General features: G+C 49.5%; 1 protein-coding gene across 1 annotated transcript; it reads right to left on the bottom strand.

Moving 5' to 3' along the window:
• Positions 1 to 3,952: 3,952 nt before the first annotated feature.
• On the bottom strand, positions 3,953 to 17,776 carry INCENP (inner centromere protein). The gene is made up of 17 exons (XM_071761914.1): positions 17,640 to 17,776; positions 17,433 to 17,546; positions 15,803 to 16,566; positions 14,071 to 14,122; positions 13,870 to 13,903; positions 11,893 to 11,971; positions 11,298 to 11,349; positions 10,870 to 10,987; positions 10,647 to 10,781; positions 8,609 to 8,718; positions 8,133 to 8,253; positions 7,282 to 7,404; positions 6,597 to 6,769; positions 6,240 to 6,327; positions 5,594 to 5,753; positions 4,735 to 4,953; positions 3,953 to 4,259 (listed from the first exon to the last, which is right to left on the bottom strand). Exons 1-16 carry the CDS (start codon positions 17,774 to 17,776, stop codon positions 4,739 to 4,741), a joined length of 2,475 nt encoding a protein of 824 aa, XP_071618015.1. The 3' UTR covers positions 3,953 to 4,259; positions 4,735 to 4,738.
• Positions 17,777 to 17,780: the final 4 nt, after the last annotated feature.

The following is a 17,780-nucleotide window of genomic DNA, read 5'->3' as shown; positions in this document are numbered from 1 at the left end:
GACCATCCTGCTGCTTCTCCTGCTCTCTCCACACAGAATTACACTCTTGTTAACAATCCTGGAGGAATTAACCAGTCTGTGAGCTCACCATCACCCCCTCCATGAGGTGATTTAACATTGCCTCTGGTTTCACCTGCATTTTCACCTTCCAAGATTGCTGCTTTCCCGATATTTGTTTTCTGGTCTCTAATGCTTTGGCATCACCTTGCCTGAGAGCAGAGCCTGGGGCCAGTGCTCCAACACCAGCCACCCCATGACAGAGACCAGAGCCAGTCAGATGAACCCAACTGTCAGTGGCCAAGTGAAACAAACCCTCAGAGACCCGCACAAGGTGCTGTGATTGGTGTCTTCTCGGAGGCCAGGGAGCTAAAATTCCCCTGACATCCCCAAAGCGCTCCCTGGGTGTCAAAAAAATACTGGCTTTCTCTGTGAATTTCAAATGAGGAATCAGGATGCCCATCAGTTGCTTCCTAGAGCAGCTTCCACCAAGTGTTTTAGTGGTACTTGGAGTACTTTGTGCATTAGTTTAATGACTTCGAGGCTTAAATAATAACAGTAACTACAACAACAATAATAACATTCCAACATACCAAGGGATGTGCAGAGCAGCAGGGCAGTGAGCAGGGGAGCCTGTGAGTGTTCTCTGCCAGTGCCCGCCAGGACCTGGGGGCTTTTATGTGGGAAATGTGCAAGGCGATGGCAGGAAGGGGCCCCACGGGTCATGCAGCTGCATGAAGGTCAGGTCCAGGTCATGCTGGTTTAGGAAGCAGACAGGTGACAAACGTGGGTGAGCTCTGCTGCCAGGCAGAGGGTGCTGGGGTCGTGCTGACATCGTGCAGGGGCTGAGCTCTGTCCCTAGGCAGATGCAGAACTGCAGAAATCAGCTGCCAAAACAACTCCACCAGGCTGCTTGATCCATGGTGCTTTCAGGCTCATTTGTTCCTGCCTTCTGATGTGATTTCATGCAGAACTGCTGCCACTTTTCTCACAGTTTCTTGGCAGAGAATTCCAGAGAAGGGCTTTGTTTTCCTGTTTGCTTAGAAGATGGATTCTGTTCAGCTGGGAGCAAGCTGTGATGTTTAGCAATCAGATCATGGCAGCAGCCATCAGCCTGAGTATGTCAGGACCACGGGGGAGATGCAGGAATTATGGCAGGAGCTCCAGGGGAGCTTATTAGCCACTTGGCTTCCGTTTTCTTCCTTATTCATCAGGTTTTAAAAGAAAGAAATATTTGACTGTTGAAAAGAATAAACCTGGTCTCAGCCAGCACGTGCTGCACCCTCATCCTTTGTGTCACCCCAGGAGGTGGCTGGAGCCCAGCTCTGTCTCATGTCCCTCCACAGGTACAGGGACAAGAGCATTGCAGGCACAGGCTGAGCCCCTGCTCTGCTACTGGCTGTTCAGTTTCTCAGCTGCAAGTTTGAGGAATTCAATTTGAAAAGGCCCAGGGAGGGTTTGCCACCAGCTGTCCTGGCAGGAGCTTGTCCTGATTTTTGCATACCTGCAGCTGATCCTACTGAGAGTGAACAAGGATGACCCCCCAACATGGGATGTTTTGTTCCTGTTCTTCTGGTTTTAAAAAAAGAGTGAATGGATTTCTAAGAGTGTGAATTTCAGAGTTGCCTCAGCTAGCACCAAGAAGCTTAGCAAGGGCTGTGGCTTTGGGCTGGTGCTGCTTTGACAATCTAGGAAGCACACGGATAATTAAGCATACTGCTTAATTCCCATTTATAATCCAAGCTCTGAAATACTGAGCTACTGGCTTGTCTTACAACAGGTCAGCACAGAAGAGGGTTTGCTGGTGCACAGGGGCTCTGTAGCCCCTCTTGGAGGTGTTTCATTGCTGGCCATCAGGGTGCCAGGGCATGGGGAGTTTGTGTCAGGTGGTGGGGCCAAGTCCTGTTTGTGCAGAGCTCCCACATCAGGGCTGAGCCAGCAGCAGGGAGAGACCCTCTGCAGACACAGCTTCAGGGCCTTTATGTTCAGAGGCAACTCTGAAGCCACAGCCCCTCATGGGAGAAGGCAGCTTAAGCTCCCTTCAGGAGACAAGCAAAGCCCCACAGCTGCTGGGCAAAAGGTGGACTGAAAAAGTCTGAATAAACACAGTGTTCTCAAGGCAAGAAGCAGCAGAATTGGGCTTGTCCTGCCATGGGGGGATTGTTCCTTTGTTTGCTGTTCCAGGACAAGGTTTTGTGCAATGCAAACACAGGCCTTGGAGCCCAGCAGCCACGTGGACAGAAAGGGAGGAGCAGGTGAGGTGGAAAAAGTGCTCCTGGCACTTGGAATTGGAACATTGAGTGGAAATTGGAAGACCTGGTTTCACCAGGGAACGGAGTGGCTTCCCACCGCCCACCTGCTTTTTTTTTTTAACTTGTCACTAACCTGCAATAAGTTGGTGGGTACTGGAGAAGATTCCAGTACCTCAAGGGCACTCAGATCCCTTAGACCTCACATTGTCAGGCACCACCAGCCCTGCCAGTGCAGGGGTGACCCCCTGTCCCCAGCTCATGGGAGAGCTCAACAGCTGCCTGGAGAGCCTCAGGTGCAGAAGAAGCTTCAGCCATTGAGACAAAGCCTGGCACGACACAAATTTAACATTCTCATCAAGAAGCATCTTTGCTTTTACTTGTTCCTTCCTGGAGCAGTTTTAGCTTTCAGACCTTATCTAACTGTAAAGAATCAAGTTTCCTGTGGTTTTTGTACAATTCCATTTTCCTCTTTGGTAGAGCAGGACCTGTTTACAGCAGAACCTCCACAGAGCCCTGCTGTAAGAAGCACATGTCCTTAGGGATCAGGCACAGCCTAGGCAAGCTGCAGTGAAAATTTAGAGAAATACCTGAAATTGGGAGTAAAAACATCTTTCTGAAAATCTTTCCTGGGTATCTGCTTGGTTTCAGTCTGTTTTTAAGTACTGGGGCTCCAGCTGCAGATGGTGAGTGGAGCTCCTGTGCCACCTGCTGGCAGCAATTCTGAGCCTCTTCTGAAGTGACAGGTGGTGAATTACAGGGATTTAAGACTCAGAATGAACTCGTGTATTCCTTAGCAAAGGTTTCTGGGAATAACATCATGCCAAACCGTCCCCTCTTCCAGTTTCCAGAAACAAAAGATGACAGTAAAACGAGTCAAAGACTGCAGGATTACCAAATATTTTCCACTGTAGCAGGAGTTATGAAACTCTCCCTAGACAGAACATTCCTATCTTAAGGCAACAATGTAAGGACAGGTTCCAAAACAGTGTAGATTTTTCTAATAAAAAGCTGAGAAGAGTACAGAGGAGATGCTTTAACTCACTCTTATCAAAGTGTCAGATATTCAAATAGCATCCAGCTTCAAAGTTTTTGCCATTTCAGCAAGTTTTCTTACAAAAAGATTATGTGCGCTCTAAGATACAAAACTCCATCTACATCTACCAAAGCACAGTCATCCCACGATTATTAACACCGAGCAAGAGCACAGCATCCATTTAAATATAAAACCCCACATCACTTTAGAGGCACAAGGAGAGGCAAAGGCAGGAGCCTGCTTACACCTGGGTTCATCCCTGTACAGTTTTGAGTTTTGTAAGGGCTGCTCCTCAGTCATCTGCCTGCTGACAAGGCAGCCCTGAAGACTCACCCACTTTAACAGAGAGCAAGAAAAAGAGTCTGGGGTAAGAAGCACACAGGATGCTGAATTTGCAGACCTCCACAGCCACCTCTGAGAGCTCAGGTAACAGTTTCCCTCATATTCTTCCAGCTAGCACAGTTCTGAGGCCTCTGCTCCCTCCCCAAGGCAGCTTCTTGCAGAGAACACAGCAGCAACTGTGCCAGCTGCAGTCAGGGGGAGAAAGAATGACTGAAACACCAAGTGCTCTTGGAACTGAAGTTCTGGGCTGGCACTTTGCTGTTCAGAGGAAAGTGTTTTGATAACAGTCCATATGACACTGTCTGAATGAACAAGTGTAAAACAGGCCTAAAAATAAAACCAGCTTTAGTTTTAACAAATGAAACAGCCAAGGAGAAAAAACAGAAAACGGGGATTCAGGTTAAAATCGTGCTTTTCATCCAACCTATGCCAGACACAGCATTAAAATCAGAGAAACAAAACTATCAGAACCTTTGTATATTTTCTCTTAACCAAAGCCTACCCACGCTGAGGACTGTGCTGACCCTTCTTCAATTGTTGGAGTTCTCAGGGTATTTCAGTCTGAGCTGAGCAACATCAGCACCAATCCAAGCATATACTCCTGATTGCACTTGGTGCTGGCATGAAGAGTATGGCTGAAAAATGAAATGATGACATCACTTTGCAATTTGCAGATGGAGACCACAGCTGTGAGACCTTGCTTCTGAAGAACATGAGTAGTGCAGATTTGGATTCCACCCAAGGTGTGCAGTGGTCCTGAGCTGTACAAGTGCTCTGGCTCCAGCCATGAGATGGGCAGGGACAGGACAGACAACTTTCATCTGCTGCTGGCAGCTACTACCAGGCCTGCTTAGCTGAGGAGGGGAGGATCACAGAGCTTAAGGTGAGAAAATACCATGGCCAGAGGTGTGAATCTCTGCCAGCTTACAGCTCAAGGTAAGAGGAGGAGCCTCTTTCGAAGGCAGCATCTGCCCAAAGCTCAGCAGGGAGAAGACAAGCCCCAGAACCAGGAAATGAAGGAGGTGTGAGCTGACATTTATTCATGCTAATATCTAGACTCAGACACTGAACAGTAAACTCTTCTCTCACCTCAGGACAGCCACTACCCACCTCCTCAGTACATTTTTGGGCCACAGGGCAGACCCAGAACCACTTTGGCAGCCGGGAAGGGTGGGGAGCTCCAGATGGCAGAGCTGGTGCGCTTGAAGTAGCGCGGTTTTCTCTTGTAGAAGATGTCCTCCAGCATGGGGCTGGGGATCAGCCCAAAGAGAACATCCAAGTTGGGGGGGTCCTTGTACTGCCGGACTATAGCTTGGCTGAGCAGACTCCCTGGAGAAACAAAACATTAAAATAGTCATTTCTTTTTTTAATTGAAATTGCTGTGGAGGCTGCTGGTCTCATCTCTGTTCAGACCTGCAGCAATCCTGCACTATTTGATGTTTTCAAGCACCCTGCTTAAGCCTAAAGTTTCCCCAAGGATCACTTGGGAAGACAAGTATTGGTGCACTGAATTCTGTCCGGGAACTAGACTATGAGGTAAGAGTCTCTCAGGGTTTCTCCCTTTGTACTTTCCTTCACAACTTTGTAACTCTCCTGGGGTAGGTGGAATATGAATTCCTGGAACTGATTATTTCAGAACCAAAACAGCCAGACTGAAGCCTGGCCCAGAACATCTGGCTTGACTTCACTCTCTGACACCAAATCAGTATCAAGCAGGCTCAAGCCAGAATGATTCCTTTCACATGGGCACAGTGACACTAGCAGCTCTGCTAAGGCCGTTTGAAAGTTTTTGTTCCCCAGCATTGTGGCAAGAGAAGCCCTGGCTCAGCACTCCAGCCATGCTGCTAGAGATGAGCACTTGTAACTACAGTGTGCAAAGTAGGAGGAACTGGGCGAAATCTTAGAGCAGATCTCACTATCTGTAGGAGCAAAGATGGGGCAGGGTTTGTGGGGGATCCCAACCACACACCAGTGGCCCAGGCAGGGATGGCCTTGCGAGGCTGACTCTCGTCATCGGTGGAGTCGTCGCTGTTCAGATCCATCCCATAGTTGTTTGGATTTATGGTGGGGGGCTTGGGATCCCTCTGGACCTGTGGAGTCAGCTGGTAGGAACTGACAGCTGGAGAATTCTACAAGAAAAGCACATTCCAGAATTTAGACACAGCAGCATCACTGTGGTTGGAGCTGCAGTGACACTTGTGGACCAGGACACTTCAGTGTTCCACCTCTGGCTTGACTGCATTCACTGCAAAACCTCAAGTGTGGCAGTTCTGACCCAAGAACTCAACAGTTTCTGAAGTTTTGACCCAATTATGACTTTTCATTGCTTTCTCTTGTTTAATTAGGTTGCTTAGCTCATATTTCACTGTTTAAAGAACAAAATATGTGGCTTTGCAAGAAGATGAAGATCCATACATTTGTTTCCAATGCCTTTCACCTGCAGGTTTTTCTCAAGTCCCACCTGCAGGGAGGCCCAAATACAATCCTGTCCCACCGACTCTGCTGCCATCCCGTGGCAGGTTCCTGTCAGGTTCACAGCTCAATTGCTCCCAACAGTCACAGCTACTGAAGTCAGAGCCACAAGGTTCTGCCCATCTACAAGATTAGACACTTACTTCCTTATTCTCCATCTCCTTGTGGAGCTGTCCTTTGGCAGCCAATACCTTCTGCAGACGAGCAGCATTCTCCTGCTGTTCTCGCAGCCTGAGAACCAAAGTCACAGACTGTTACTCTCAAAACCAGGCAGGGGCACTCTCCCACCCAGCTGCAAACCCCCATCTCACAGCTTTCCAGGACACTCCACCATCCTTCCCACATTATAGAGCCCAGAATTTCATCTTGGCAGCTCACTAACCATGATGGCCCAGAGTTGTGCTGACAGCAGTGCTTGGGCCTCTCGCTCATATCCTCTGTTCTTGCTGCTTTTCAAAGTCCCAGCACAGAATTTAGTGCATCAATGGATATTGTCTTACTTTTCAGCCTGGATCCTCTCCTGTTCCTTCTTCCTCTCCAGCTCTCTCTCTGCAGCCAGCTGTTTCTCTCTCTCCTGTTCTGCCTGTCTCTGCTCAGCAATCTTCCTGGCACGTTCCTGCTCCTCTTCCTTCCTCTTCAGCATTAGCTCCTTGTGCCGACGTTCCTCTTCCTCCTGGTAAGCCCAACAAGGCAGTTACTCACCTCCCACCTTACAGAACAGGCTCCAGACAGAAGGAACAGGAACACCTTATTTGTCCTGAATCTCTAGCACCCATGGCTGCATCAGGGAACAACTCAAGGACAAAGTCCCAGCACTTTCCAGGGAGGTGCAGCATCTCTCCAGCTACTTCAGTGCTGACTTTTCCCTGCCCACAACATATCCCAAAGGGCCTCATGGCCAGCACACTCTGGATCTTTGTGAGATGATCCACAAATCATTACTTTAGTAAGAATCTGCTCAGAACTTAGGCAGAAATGTAGGTCACAACCTCCACTAACAGCTTACAGCATATTGCAGGAGGAAGCAGGGAGCAGTGAGCTTTAAGGAAAAAGCCTCTCTGCTACACAGCTGTCCTCCAAGGGGCTCCTGTTGGTGCTCCCAACCACTCCTTGCATTCAAAGAACATGGCAGATCATGGGCAGCCTCCCTGTAGGCAGGATGACAGGGTGGGCTCCTGCACAGACCTGCTGCAGTGCTTTTAGTTTCCTGGCCTCTTCATCCTGCCTGCGCCGAGCCTCTGCTTCTTCCATTTTCTTGGCAGCTGCTTTCTTTCTGATCTTCTCTTCTGCCAATCTTTCTTCCCGCACCTAAGACACACACAGAGCTCACTGAACACCCAAGACTCAGTCAGGACAGTTCTCTGCACAGGGAATACCACATCAGTGAGTCTCAGACACAGACCTCCCACTCTCATCTTTTTTTGCTGCCAGAAGCCAACAGGGCCCTGTGCTTTATATTAAAAGGGTAATATTCAGGGACATGACCCTCTTTTACAGCTCCACAGGAAAAGCTGATCCTATTCCAGTATATCTAATACAAAAGCCATCAGCATGTGTTCTCAGAACCATGAAATAAAAGCAGATGGAGATAATTAAGGCAGACAAATGACTGCTCTGGTCACATGTGCAAACTGAAAGCCTCAGACACAAGAAAGGGGATGGAGGACACATGTTTACTTTCACCTCTTCATCTATTAGTCAGATGGGAAAACCAACTTCAAGTAGATAGAGCCTCAGGGCCATTAACTGGCTTTATCTACTTGAAGTTCTTCTCCCATCTGACTAACAGAGCTTTAATAAAGCCCATTTAGATTCATAATTCTGGAAAATAAGCGCTTTCATCTGCCAGTTGCTGTGAGCAAGAGAAAGGCAGTCACTCAGAATCACCAAGTTTCTGGAACAATCTTTATTCAACCATTCCCCTCTCTTGAGCTCAGCAGCCTTGGTTCCTTTCTGGAAAGCACTCGCATGGCATCATCTAGCTCAACAGATGACTTATTCTCCCACACAAACTCTCCCTGTGTACTGGGCCTTACCTTCTCAGTCTTCTCATCAAAGAGAGCAATCTTCTGCTCAATGCGCCTCTTCCTCTCTTCCTCTATTTGCTCTGCCCTCTCCCGAGCTTGCAGCACCTTGCGCAGCCGCTCCTCACGCTTCCTGCAGGACACAGCCCCACTTCACCACTCAGCCCAGACCAGCACCTTACAGCTCCAAGACACAGCCAACAGGCACAGCTCTTGGGCAGCAGGAAACTCCACGGCCCAAATACACCATCCATTTAAACACCACTCCACTTTAAGCTCCGCTTGTGACAGAGGACTTCAGACAATGAGCTGAAGCAGGAGTCAAGCTAGGGAACTCGTTAGCATTTTTGATAGATAACTATGAGAACAAATACTGTCTGTGCAGTGTGACAACAAACTGACAAGAATTTTTGCCTCATTTATGAACTCAAAGAGACTTCAATAGGGACCTGCAGGTGCAGAGTGCAGCCCAGAAAGCATCTACTCACAGCCTGGCCTCTTCCAGTCTCCGTTTCTTTTCTTCCTCCAGTTTTTGTTTCCTCAGCTGCTCAGCTTCTTGCTTTTTCCTCCAAGTTTCAAGCTTCTGTCTCTCCTTTTCCTGAAGTGGATTGAAATATGATTATACCCACCTGCAGGGGTTTCTTCCTACCTCAATGTGCTCAGGTCAAGTAAGGGACCTGAGGTAACACCAAGGAACAGCAGTCAGAACCCAAGGACAAGTCTGGAACAGGGCTCAGGTAGCCTGTGATGTTTATGAACAGATGTCCTGGAGAACAAGGCAGTGGTGTTGATTGTGGAGAGCACAAGCTGGGATGCTAAAACAAAAGTATCAACACTTGCAGCCCCAGCAGCTTCTGCAGAGATCACAGGCATACAGCACTGTGACTGGTGTTTGTAAAAAGACCCAAAAACACAGAGCTAATGCCTGGCCCTGATTCTGACTTCCTGCAGCGGGTGCAGGGGACAGATGGTGCTCTAGGAAACACTTTGCTTGCTTCAGCTCCCACTGGTGGCTCTGCTTCCCACAGAGCCTCATCTCAGGGTAAACCACCACCACTTATTTAGACAGAGTGCTTGCAGCTCCTCACAAGCAGATTCAGCCCCACATGTCACCAGAGCACTGCTCCCCTGTTCTCACACAGCCCAGCTAATTCAGCCCAAATGCACTGCCCATTAGGAGAGCCAGATCCAGCCACCAGGTCCACAGTCACAGCAAACAGATGAAGAGGAACTAATCTAATGCCAGATTTGATCCTGCAGATGCCTCATTATGACATGCTTGGTCTTAGCACAAACTCATGGATAAGCATGGTGAAACACTGAAGTGACTATGTTATCCTGGGCTCCATGTTGTCAATGGCTGGTGCTATTAGTACCCAAGATGGCATATTTAAACTAATGATTACCTTATTGCTCTGGTGCTGTTTAGCCCCTACACAGAAAAGGGGCTGAAAGGAAACTGCCCATACTGGAATGAAATCTAAAACCCTGACAGCAACAAAAGAGGCACTAGGCAGGAGACTCTTCTCATGGTGTCAGCCCCTTTGCCATGCAGACACTAATGTCAGCAGCAGAGGCTGAAGCCTGAATCCTTCACTATCTCCTGATGACAGGGTTTCCTCCTCTGCTGGAGCACAGCAAGGTTCTGAGCAGTACGTGACAGCCTTCAGCAGAGTTCTGCTGTGAGGTTGCCAAACAGAAGCAAGACAAAGCAGCCCAGTTCCTGTGGGCTGCCCTCCTCCCCAGCTCTCCTGCAAGTGAAAACAAGCCCTACAACTACCTAACTTTGCAGCAAGTTGTTGGGTACTGAAGGATGAGCAATCTGTGCTCAGCATGGCAGCATCCAGATTGTGATTTATGACCAATTTTTCCTGTGTATGCAGAACGTAGGGAGAACCAACTCCCTTTGGAAATGAAGAACCAGATCTCAAATCTCACCAGCCCAAACAAGGTATAGGAGTACAGGTCCTTCTCCTGGGATGCTCTGAACTTCACTGTGGTACTGCTTAGGCAGAGCCATCTGTCTGCAAATAACAAACACATGTTGCTTGTCCTTGCTGGTTGCAAAAACTTCTGCATGGACATTGGCACTGTGAGACACACTTCTCTCACTGACCTAGCAGTCTGCTAGTCAGGACAGGCTTGTGTTTCAGCTTCAAAGTTCTGAAAAACCTCAGTTCATCAGAAGCTTGGATTTAAGAGACATTTGCTTGGGCCTCACTCACGAGGAGTCCTAGAAAGAATACTCTGGATGTGGAGACCAGTTATACAGAAACCTCAACCACAGCATTCAAAATCCTCTTGAGTTTCACCTCAGTTTTTATTCCCGACTGTTACTGGCTAACACCACAAGGGAATGCTACAGTAATAAAGCTTAGAACCCTTCAGGAAGCTGACTAATCACAATTCTGTAAACAGACAGCTTAAAGTTACTCATTAGTTTAACACGGCTTGAAAAGTCTCTATGCTTTAACTTAAGACACCCATCAGACCACCACATACCAGCTTACAACAGCCTCATCTTACCTTGGGGTCAGACTGGAGAGGAGTGTTGTACCTAATAAAAGATTTTATGACTCCATTTCTCCCCACGGAGCTTGGTGTCATGAGGAGCTGATTCTTCTGCACAGTGTGCAAGAAAGTTTTGAAAGGCCGCACAACCTACAAGAGGGATGCCAAAAGTGAGCCTCAGGAGAAAGGAGAAACAAACAAGTCTGGGTGAAGTACAGGAGGATTACAAGGATCTTACTTTGCTGGCTGGAAAGGTAAAGGATGGGGTCTTTCTTCTCAGAGGAGAAAGCCCTCCCTCTTCTGCTTGCTGATTGTCATAGCGCTCATCCACAGCTCTTTTGTAACTTGGCTTTCTCCTGTGAGAGAAGTGTCATCCATCACACATGAGAAACACTCCTGACTGTCTCAAAGTCAGACTTAGAAAAGGTGACAAAACTATCCTAGCTTGAAAGACTTTTCATTGAGTATACGCAAAGAGTTACCCAATTAAAAATTTCTAATGTGACAGAAGATACAAATTAAATCCTCTCTTCATACAGGCAGAGAAGACCTACTGCAAAAGTTTCCTGGTCACAAAACACTGAAGCCATTTAACAGTGCTTAGTGCTGAGCCTGTTTGGAACTGGAATAGGGGCACTGCCAACCAGAATGGCTCCACCAACATACCTGGCACTCTGGGGTGGCTCCTGTGTCTCCCCACTCTTCTTTGAGTTGCTTTCTGAAAGAAAACAGTTCCAGCAGAAGGAAATCAAGCCCTTCCAACATAGCTTTGAAAGCAGACAACAGATTGAGCAGCTCGCTAAACAGCTAAAAAACATGCTGTGCATTGTGCACAGGACCTCTCCTGCTTTCAGCAGCCAACCACACAGCACCCTTCAAACCCAGAAACACAGAATGAAGCCAAGCTGTCTGCAGTAACCTGTCATGTGGTGTGTGCTGACACCGCTGCTGTGTGCTGCACAGTTACTGAGCAGCTGCTTGATCCAGAAACAGGGTTCAGCCAGGCCCTCTATACCCTGAAGAACACCCATCCTTCCATCTTCCTGACATATATTTCCCTGCACTTCCCAGGGTGGAAAATAAGTCCAGCACAGAATTTCCTGTCTGCTAATCTCCTGTAATGAATCCTCATTTGTCAAAGGCTAGAGAAGTCTTTCAACCTGGGCATTCCAATTAACTAGCCAACTTTTCAAATTCCCTATCAGTCCCCCCAAAGTGATGACTATTTAGAATTCTGCCACAAAACTCCTCTGGAAGGTACCATTGTTGTCTGTCTCCTGCTGCTGCTCATTCCTGCTGACAGTGGGAGAGCGGAGTGACAAACGTGGACTTTGGGGATTCTGCAGGAAAAGCAAATGGGTTTCAGAATTCTCACACAAAACCAGGTAATTATTGTTTCCAAGCATGATGTTACTCTAACAAGGACTGCATGGATGGTATAAAGTCCTGGTACTAGCACCAAATATCCTAACCTCCTGCTGTGAAGCACCTTGGGACACAGCCCTGGTGAATCCCCTGATTCATGTACCCACTACAAGGGATGTGCTGTCTAAACCAACTCATCAACTATTAAAGACAAAAGCATTTCAGAAGCTGGAGACGTGTTTGTGCTTGCTGGCCTCTTGGCAGCGCTCATTTTACTTCACCATGATGAATGGATGAAGAGGGAGACAGCAGAGACAAACAGCTCATTTCCCTGATTGATCTGTGTGTTATCAGTGCTATCTGCTGCCTCTGCACTTACACCAATACGAAATTACTTGTGCTGCAATAATGGTTTTATGTGCCTGGGAGAGCAGGCTGGGGCTTCTGCAGCCTGCACTCTGCAGCATGGGCATTAACTCTGCTCCCCAAAGCCTCGTTGGGCAGCACGCAGGCTGGCAGGAACAGAGCAGCACGGGTAAGTGTGGAAACCACCCTCTCTCCCTCCCTCCCCAAACATTCCTGCAGGTTCTTAGCCTATGGCTAGGGAGAGAAGGCAGCTGGTAGCCCAAGACAAGGACACAGTTCATTAATTCCAGAGCAGGCCTGAGAAGAATCGGAGCTGTAGCAGTGTGCATGCAGGGGCAGACCATCGACACTGCTGCAGACAAGTTTTTCTGATTTGGGGAGGTTGCTGAGTCACCACATTGTCATGCTGCTCACAGCCCCTGAAGGCAGCCTCAGGCAGAGACCAAAACACCTTTGGTTTGCTGTGAAAACTGCTGAGATGGACAGAAGGAGGTGAGCTGGTGACACAGGCTAAAAGGGGGACAGGCATCAAGGCCTGAAGGGTGGCATGTGCTGTGGTTTGTACACCCATCAGGGTGTGGAAGCAACACACGAGTCCTCTACTCACAGCCCTGCAGCACAGGGCTACAGGCCTACAGGCCTATTCCTTTCCTCTCCCTGTTCCTCCTCTGAGCTTCTCTACAACTTGGGCACCAGGGACGCCTCCAGGGGCACTGAAGAAACGGAATCACTGGAGCTTTTGCAGACCCACAGCAGCATGCACAAGCCTGTCCTCGCTTAAGAGGCGCTCAAGGCCACAGTTTCACACCATTACCTCAGTCCTGGTTTACTGAAAATTATTCTGAACAAAACACTGATGTAACCCTGGGATTTCTTCCTCAGGAGGGCAGAGAGAATTGTGCAGGGATAATGTTTTCACCTGAATGGTATTTACAAATTTCTGTGGTTGTCTTAAGAGAAACCAACAGGCTTTGAATAATGTGCAGGACTAAGGAAAAGGTCAGAAGCAGCTTTAAAAATACAGAAATAGTAACAGTGTACAAGCCCAGTCCAATGGGAAGAAGATTCCCTGACTTACAAGGAGGTTATTTATCTGTAGAGATTCGGGAGTGAATTTTGATACAGCTGATCTCTAGCAGGAGGCTAAGGAGCACAGAGCAGGAGTGGGCTCTGACTGCCAACAGCAAGGCCAGTGTTCAGCACTGGTGAGCAGCAGCCCCCTTCACACTGAACAGATTGGTGCAAAACAAAGGAGAGAATGCTATGTTCTAGTCAAAGCTGAGCCTTGGCTTTGAAAGCATCCCAGACTGCAACACTGTTCTGACAGAACACTTCAAGAGAGCAAGCCTTGGGTCACATGTGCTTATTTTCCAAAGAAAACATTCCTGGGTTTTGCTTTTACCAGTTTGGAATATTGATTAAAACAGACTTGACACCCTCAGCCTCACCCCCAGTGAGGGAATGGACAAGCAAAGAGAAATGCTTCCAATGTCTGCTCAAATCTTACCTGTTTAGAGGGGGTACAAGGTCCAGGAGGCAGCCTAAGGGAAAAAGGACAAAAAGGGCAGCTGTTGAATACCATGAAGGGGACAGGGAAGGCACTTGCTATCTAGGAGCAGGGAATTCTGTACCAAGAACACCACTGTAAAAAAAATAATCATCTGAGCAGGATATTAAAGATTAAAAAAATATCTTAAAGCAATCTCACCCAGGTCTGAGAACTGTTTCTTCCTCCTCTGCCACCTCCCCAGAGCTGGAGGCTGCAAGGAAAGAAAAAAAATACACCAGATCTGTAAGTTGCAAGTACAGGCCAAGGCTCTTTGACTTTCACTCCTGGCTGCCCAGAGGCACTCGTTGGACTCCTGACATCTCAGCAGTAGGGAAATACTGCCTGCAAGTTTAATATAAAAAAAATAAAAAAAAGAGGTTTTCAATTATAGATGAGTGTAAAGTGGTGTTCAAGGAGCTCACATTAACAGTGGGGAGGCTTGGGCTGAGGCTCAGGGCCATGCCCGGCCATTAGGAGTAGTTTAAGGCAGCATTATTTACAGCCAGCTGGGCTGGGCCTCCCAGCGGCTCCAGGGCAGCTCCGGAGCACTGCAGGAAACTGCGTACAGCCATCGGGAGGCGAGGGAGCCCCATCGGGCTGGGTGAGGAGAACAAACACAGACTGCACACACAGCCCGGCACGATCTGCTCACACACACACACACACACACACACACACACACACACACACACAGCTCACACCCTCTGCAGCCCACTCGGGTGCTGGGGGCTCTCAAACATCAAATGGAGCTGCCTGAAACACAGCCTGACACCCAGAAATTCTGACCAGGCAGAACAATAAACAGTGCAGTGGGAAGAAACAAAGCCCTCGTTAAACCTTCCAGGTACTCCACTCAAGGCAGACTGATCATAAAGCTACCTCAGTGCCTCCTCAAACTTACAGGTGAGAAGACTTCCCCTACAGGTTTTTTTTTCCCCAAAGGAGCCCTCAGCCCTGTGCTTAGGAACTTACTCTGTGCTCCACACTGCCCTGGTACCAGCAGAGGAAAAACAGCACTGGGGGCTGCAGCACTCTGGGGTTGGAAAAGCATTCAGCTAGAACAGTTAAGTTGGTGAAAAACAACCACTAAAGTGCTTCTCCAAGTATATTCTACAGCAAAACCAGGATAACTCTTCAAGTAAAGCCAGTTTTGTGCAGCATAAGTCCGCCACAGCTAGAGGCTGTGCAATGAACACAGCACAGCAGCCTCAACTCAGCTCATGCCTCAAAGCAGGCACTGTGCAACAGAGCCAAACCCTCCTCAGCACCACATTGGGTGGAAGAGCTCCTCTTTCATCACCTGCATTTCAGGAGCTATTTACTGGTGCACCACTTCCCAGCCATTGCTTTCCCTCAGCTTGAAAAAGAGAGGTTATAGCCATCACTGCTCTCATGCACTAAATCCAGCAGCAGAGAAAAACATTACAATCACTGAGACCTGCCTCAACAGCAAGCTGTAAAAGTTTGGAAGACTTCCCAACAATTGACAAAGTTCAGCCTCAAAATCTCCTTTGCAAAAGAGATGCTCTAGAACTAGCATCCAGACCCTGTTTAAAGAGCAATGAGTTTGGGGTAGCTGCCTCATTTCCTAGGAAACACAGCCCAAACCCCCTGAGCAGCCCCTAACCAGCTTCCTTCCTCAGCTTTGCCCCCACAGCTTGGAAGACATTAAAACTGTTCTCCCAGGTGACTGCACAGCCCACAGCACAGTTCCCAGTTTCTCTAGTCACCCATGTTTCACTGCAGCTTGTCAGGCAGGGGGAGATCACCTGCTGCCCCCCAGGAGAAGAGCTGGGCCCATAACGCTCTCCTTCAGCAGGGAAGACCAGCAGCTCCACACAAAGAGCAGGAAAGATGCCAAGCAAACTCCTCTGGTGACATTCACACTCACCATCCACGGAGCTAGAGGCCACGGATGACTTGTGAGCTGTCCTCCTCTTGGCTGTGGTCCTGGTGATGGATTTGTGGATCATGCTTTCCCTCTTGCTGGCCAGGGAGTATTTCTCTGCCAGGGAGGTTCTGTGGGTCAGGGAAGTTTTGCCCATCAGACTCCTGCGCACAGAGCGGCGGCTGCGCCTGGAACCCGTGGGGGTGGGTGGGTTGTCTCTGAGAGGCTGGGGGGGTTCCACAATAGAGACCTCTTCCACCTGAGCAGGGCTCCCTGCCCCCTCTAGCACAGACTTTTCACTGAGAATAAACGTGGTGTTCACTGCCTGTGCTGCCTCCAGCTGGAGTGCAGCCTTGCTGCTGCCTCCCCTGTTGTCTGCCTGGGGGGTGCTGGGGACCACCAGCTCAGGGGCTGTGGGGACAGCTGGTGACTTGGCCACCCCACTTTCCTGGGGAGAGTCATCATCTGAGCTGGATAGGACAGTTATGGAGGGCTCCTCAGCTGTGCTCTTCTGGAGGTAGAGCTCAGCACTAGCACAGTCACTGGCGTTGATCCTGACACAGGGAAGGCGCTGTCCCCCCTGCTGTGGGGCAGCGAGGGGCTTGGGAAGGAGCCCGGGGACTTCAGCAGAGGCTGCAGCCTGGGAGCGGGTCACACGGTGAGGTGGAGAGACTTGCTTGACCTCAGCCCTAATGAGTTCCAGGGTTTCTTTGTTTCGGAGTCGTTGGGATGCCTGTCTGACACTGCTGTTCCTCCTCCTGGATAATCTAATAACAGAAACTGCATGTGAGACCCACGGGGGACACAGGAACAGACCAGAACTCCTATCAAAACCACCAGTCTCGGGAGACCCAGAGAAGACCTTATCAATGCTCATGAATAACTACAGAGGGGGTGACAGGAGGATGGGGCCAGGCTCTTCCAAGTGGTGCCCAGTGACAGGACAAGGGGCAACAGGACAGACCAGAACAGAGGAAATTCCATCTGAACACAAGGAAAAATTTGACTTGGACAGTAACAGAACACTGAACAGGCTGCCTGGGGGAGGCTGGAGTCTCCTTCTTTGGAGATATTCCAAACCCACCCTGAGGTGATCCTGTGCAACCTGCCAGAGCAGTGGCTTAGACTGTATGATCTCTAGAGCCCTCTTTCAACCCCTGCCATACTATGAGTCTGAAACAAAGATAAAGACTCTACAACCAGCCCAGGACAAACCCCTCGGAAAACTTGATATACACAGAGGTGTAGAAAAGGGATGACAGACAGAGAAACTGACCCCCATTATTGCTTCAGAGCAGAGATACTGTGGAAAAGAGGGAACACAGAGACATGGAACAGAAGCTTGTGACAACAGCCATGCTGCTGAGGAGACCCGCGGGGCCGTGACCGTTCAGGCCACAAGGCCAAGGGCTGCAGAGTGTGACGTCTGACCGGACCTCTGACGTAAGGACGGAGGGAACGCCACGAGGAGGTGATTAACATCCGAACGCTTTTCGTGGTGGGCCCTCTCAGCCCCCAGGCACTAAGGAAAGCCCTTGCACTTGCCCCTCAGCCCACCTGCCCCCTCCCCAGGGGGGATCCATCCCCCTCCGGCCTCCATTCCTCCCCTCACAGCGGGCTCCGGCGGGCCTACCGCTTCCTGCTCGGCTCCTTGCTCTCCTCCTGAACGGCCGAGAGGCGCTTCCTCCGCTGCCGGTTCTTCTGCGACGGTGTCTTCGGCATCAGCTCCGGCTCGTCACTGTAGTGGCTGCCAGGGGAAAGAGAGAGGCGGGGGGAGTCTGGGCAGCCGGTAACGACCCAGTGCGGGCAGTGGAGCTGAGGACGGGGGGAAGGTTATTACCTGCTGAACATCCTGGCCGCCTCCTCGCGGATCTCCTCCAGCCATACCAGGTCGGTGTCATCCACCTGGCGCAGGAACTCGCCCAGCCGCCGGTTGCAGAGTGCGGGCAGCACTGCCGGCCCCGCCGCCGCCGCCATCCTC

Source organism: Heliangelus exortis, chromosome 18 (genome assembly GCF_036169615.1).
Source record: "Heliangelus exortis chromosome 18, bHelExo1.hap1, whole genome shotgun sequence".
Lineage (NCBI taxonomy): Eukaryota > Metazoa > Chordata > Aves > Apodiformes > Trochilidae > Heliangelus > Heliangelus exortis.
Note: the sequence above shows the minus strand (reverse complement) of the source record. Positions and strands in the feature narration are given on the sequence as shown.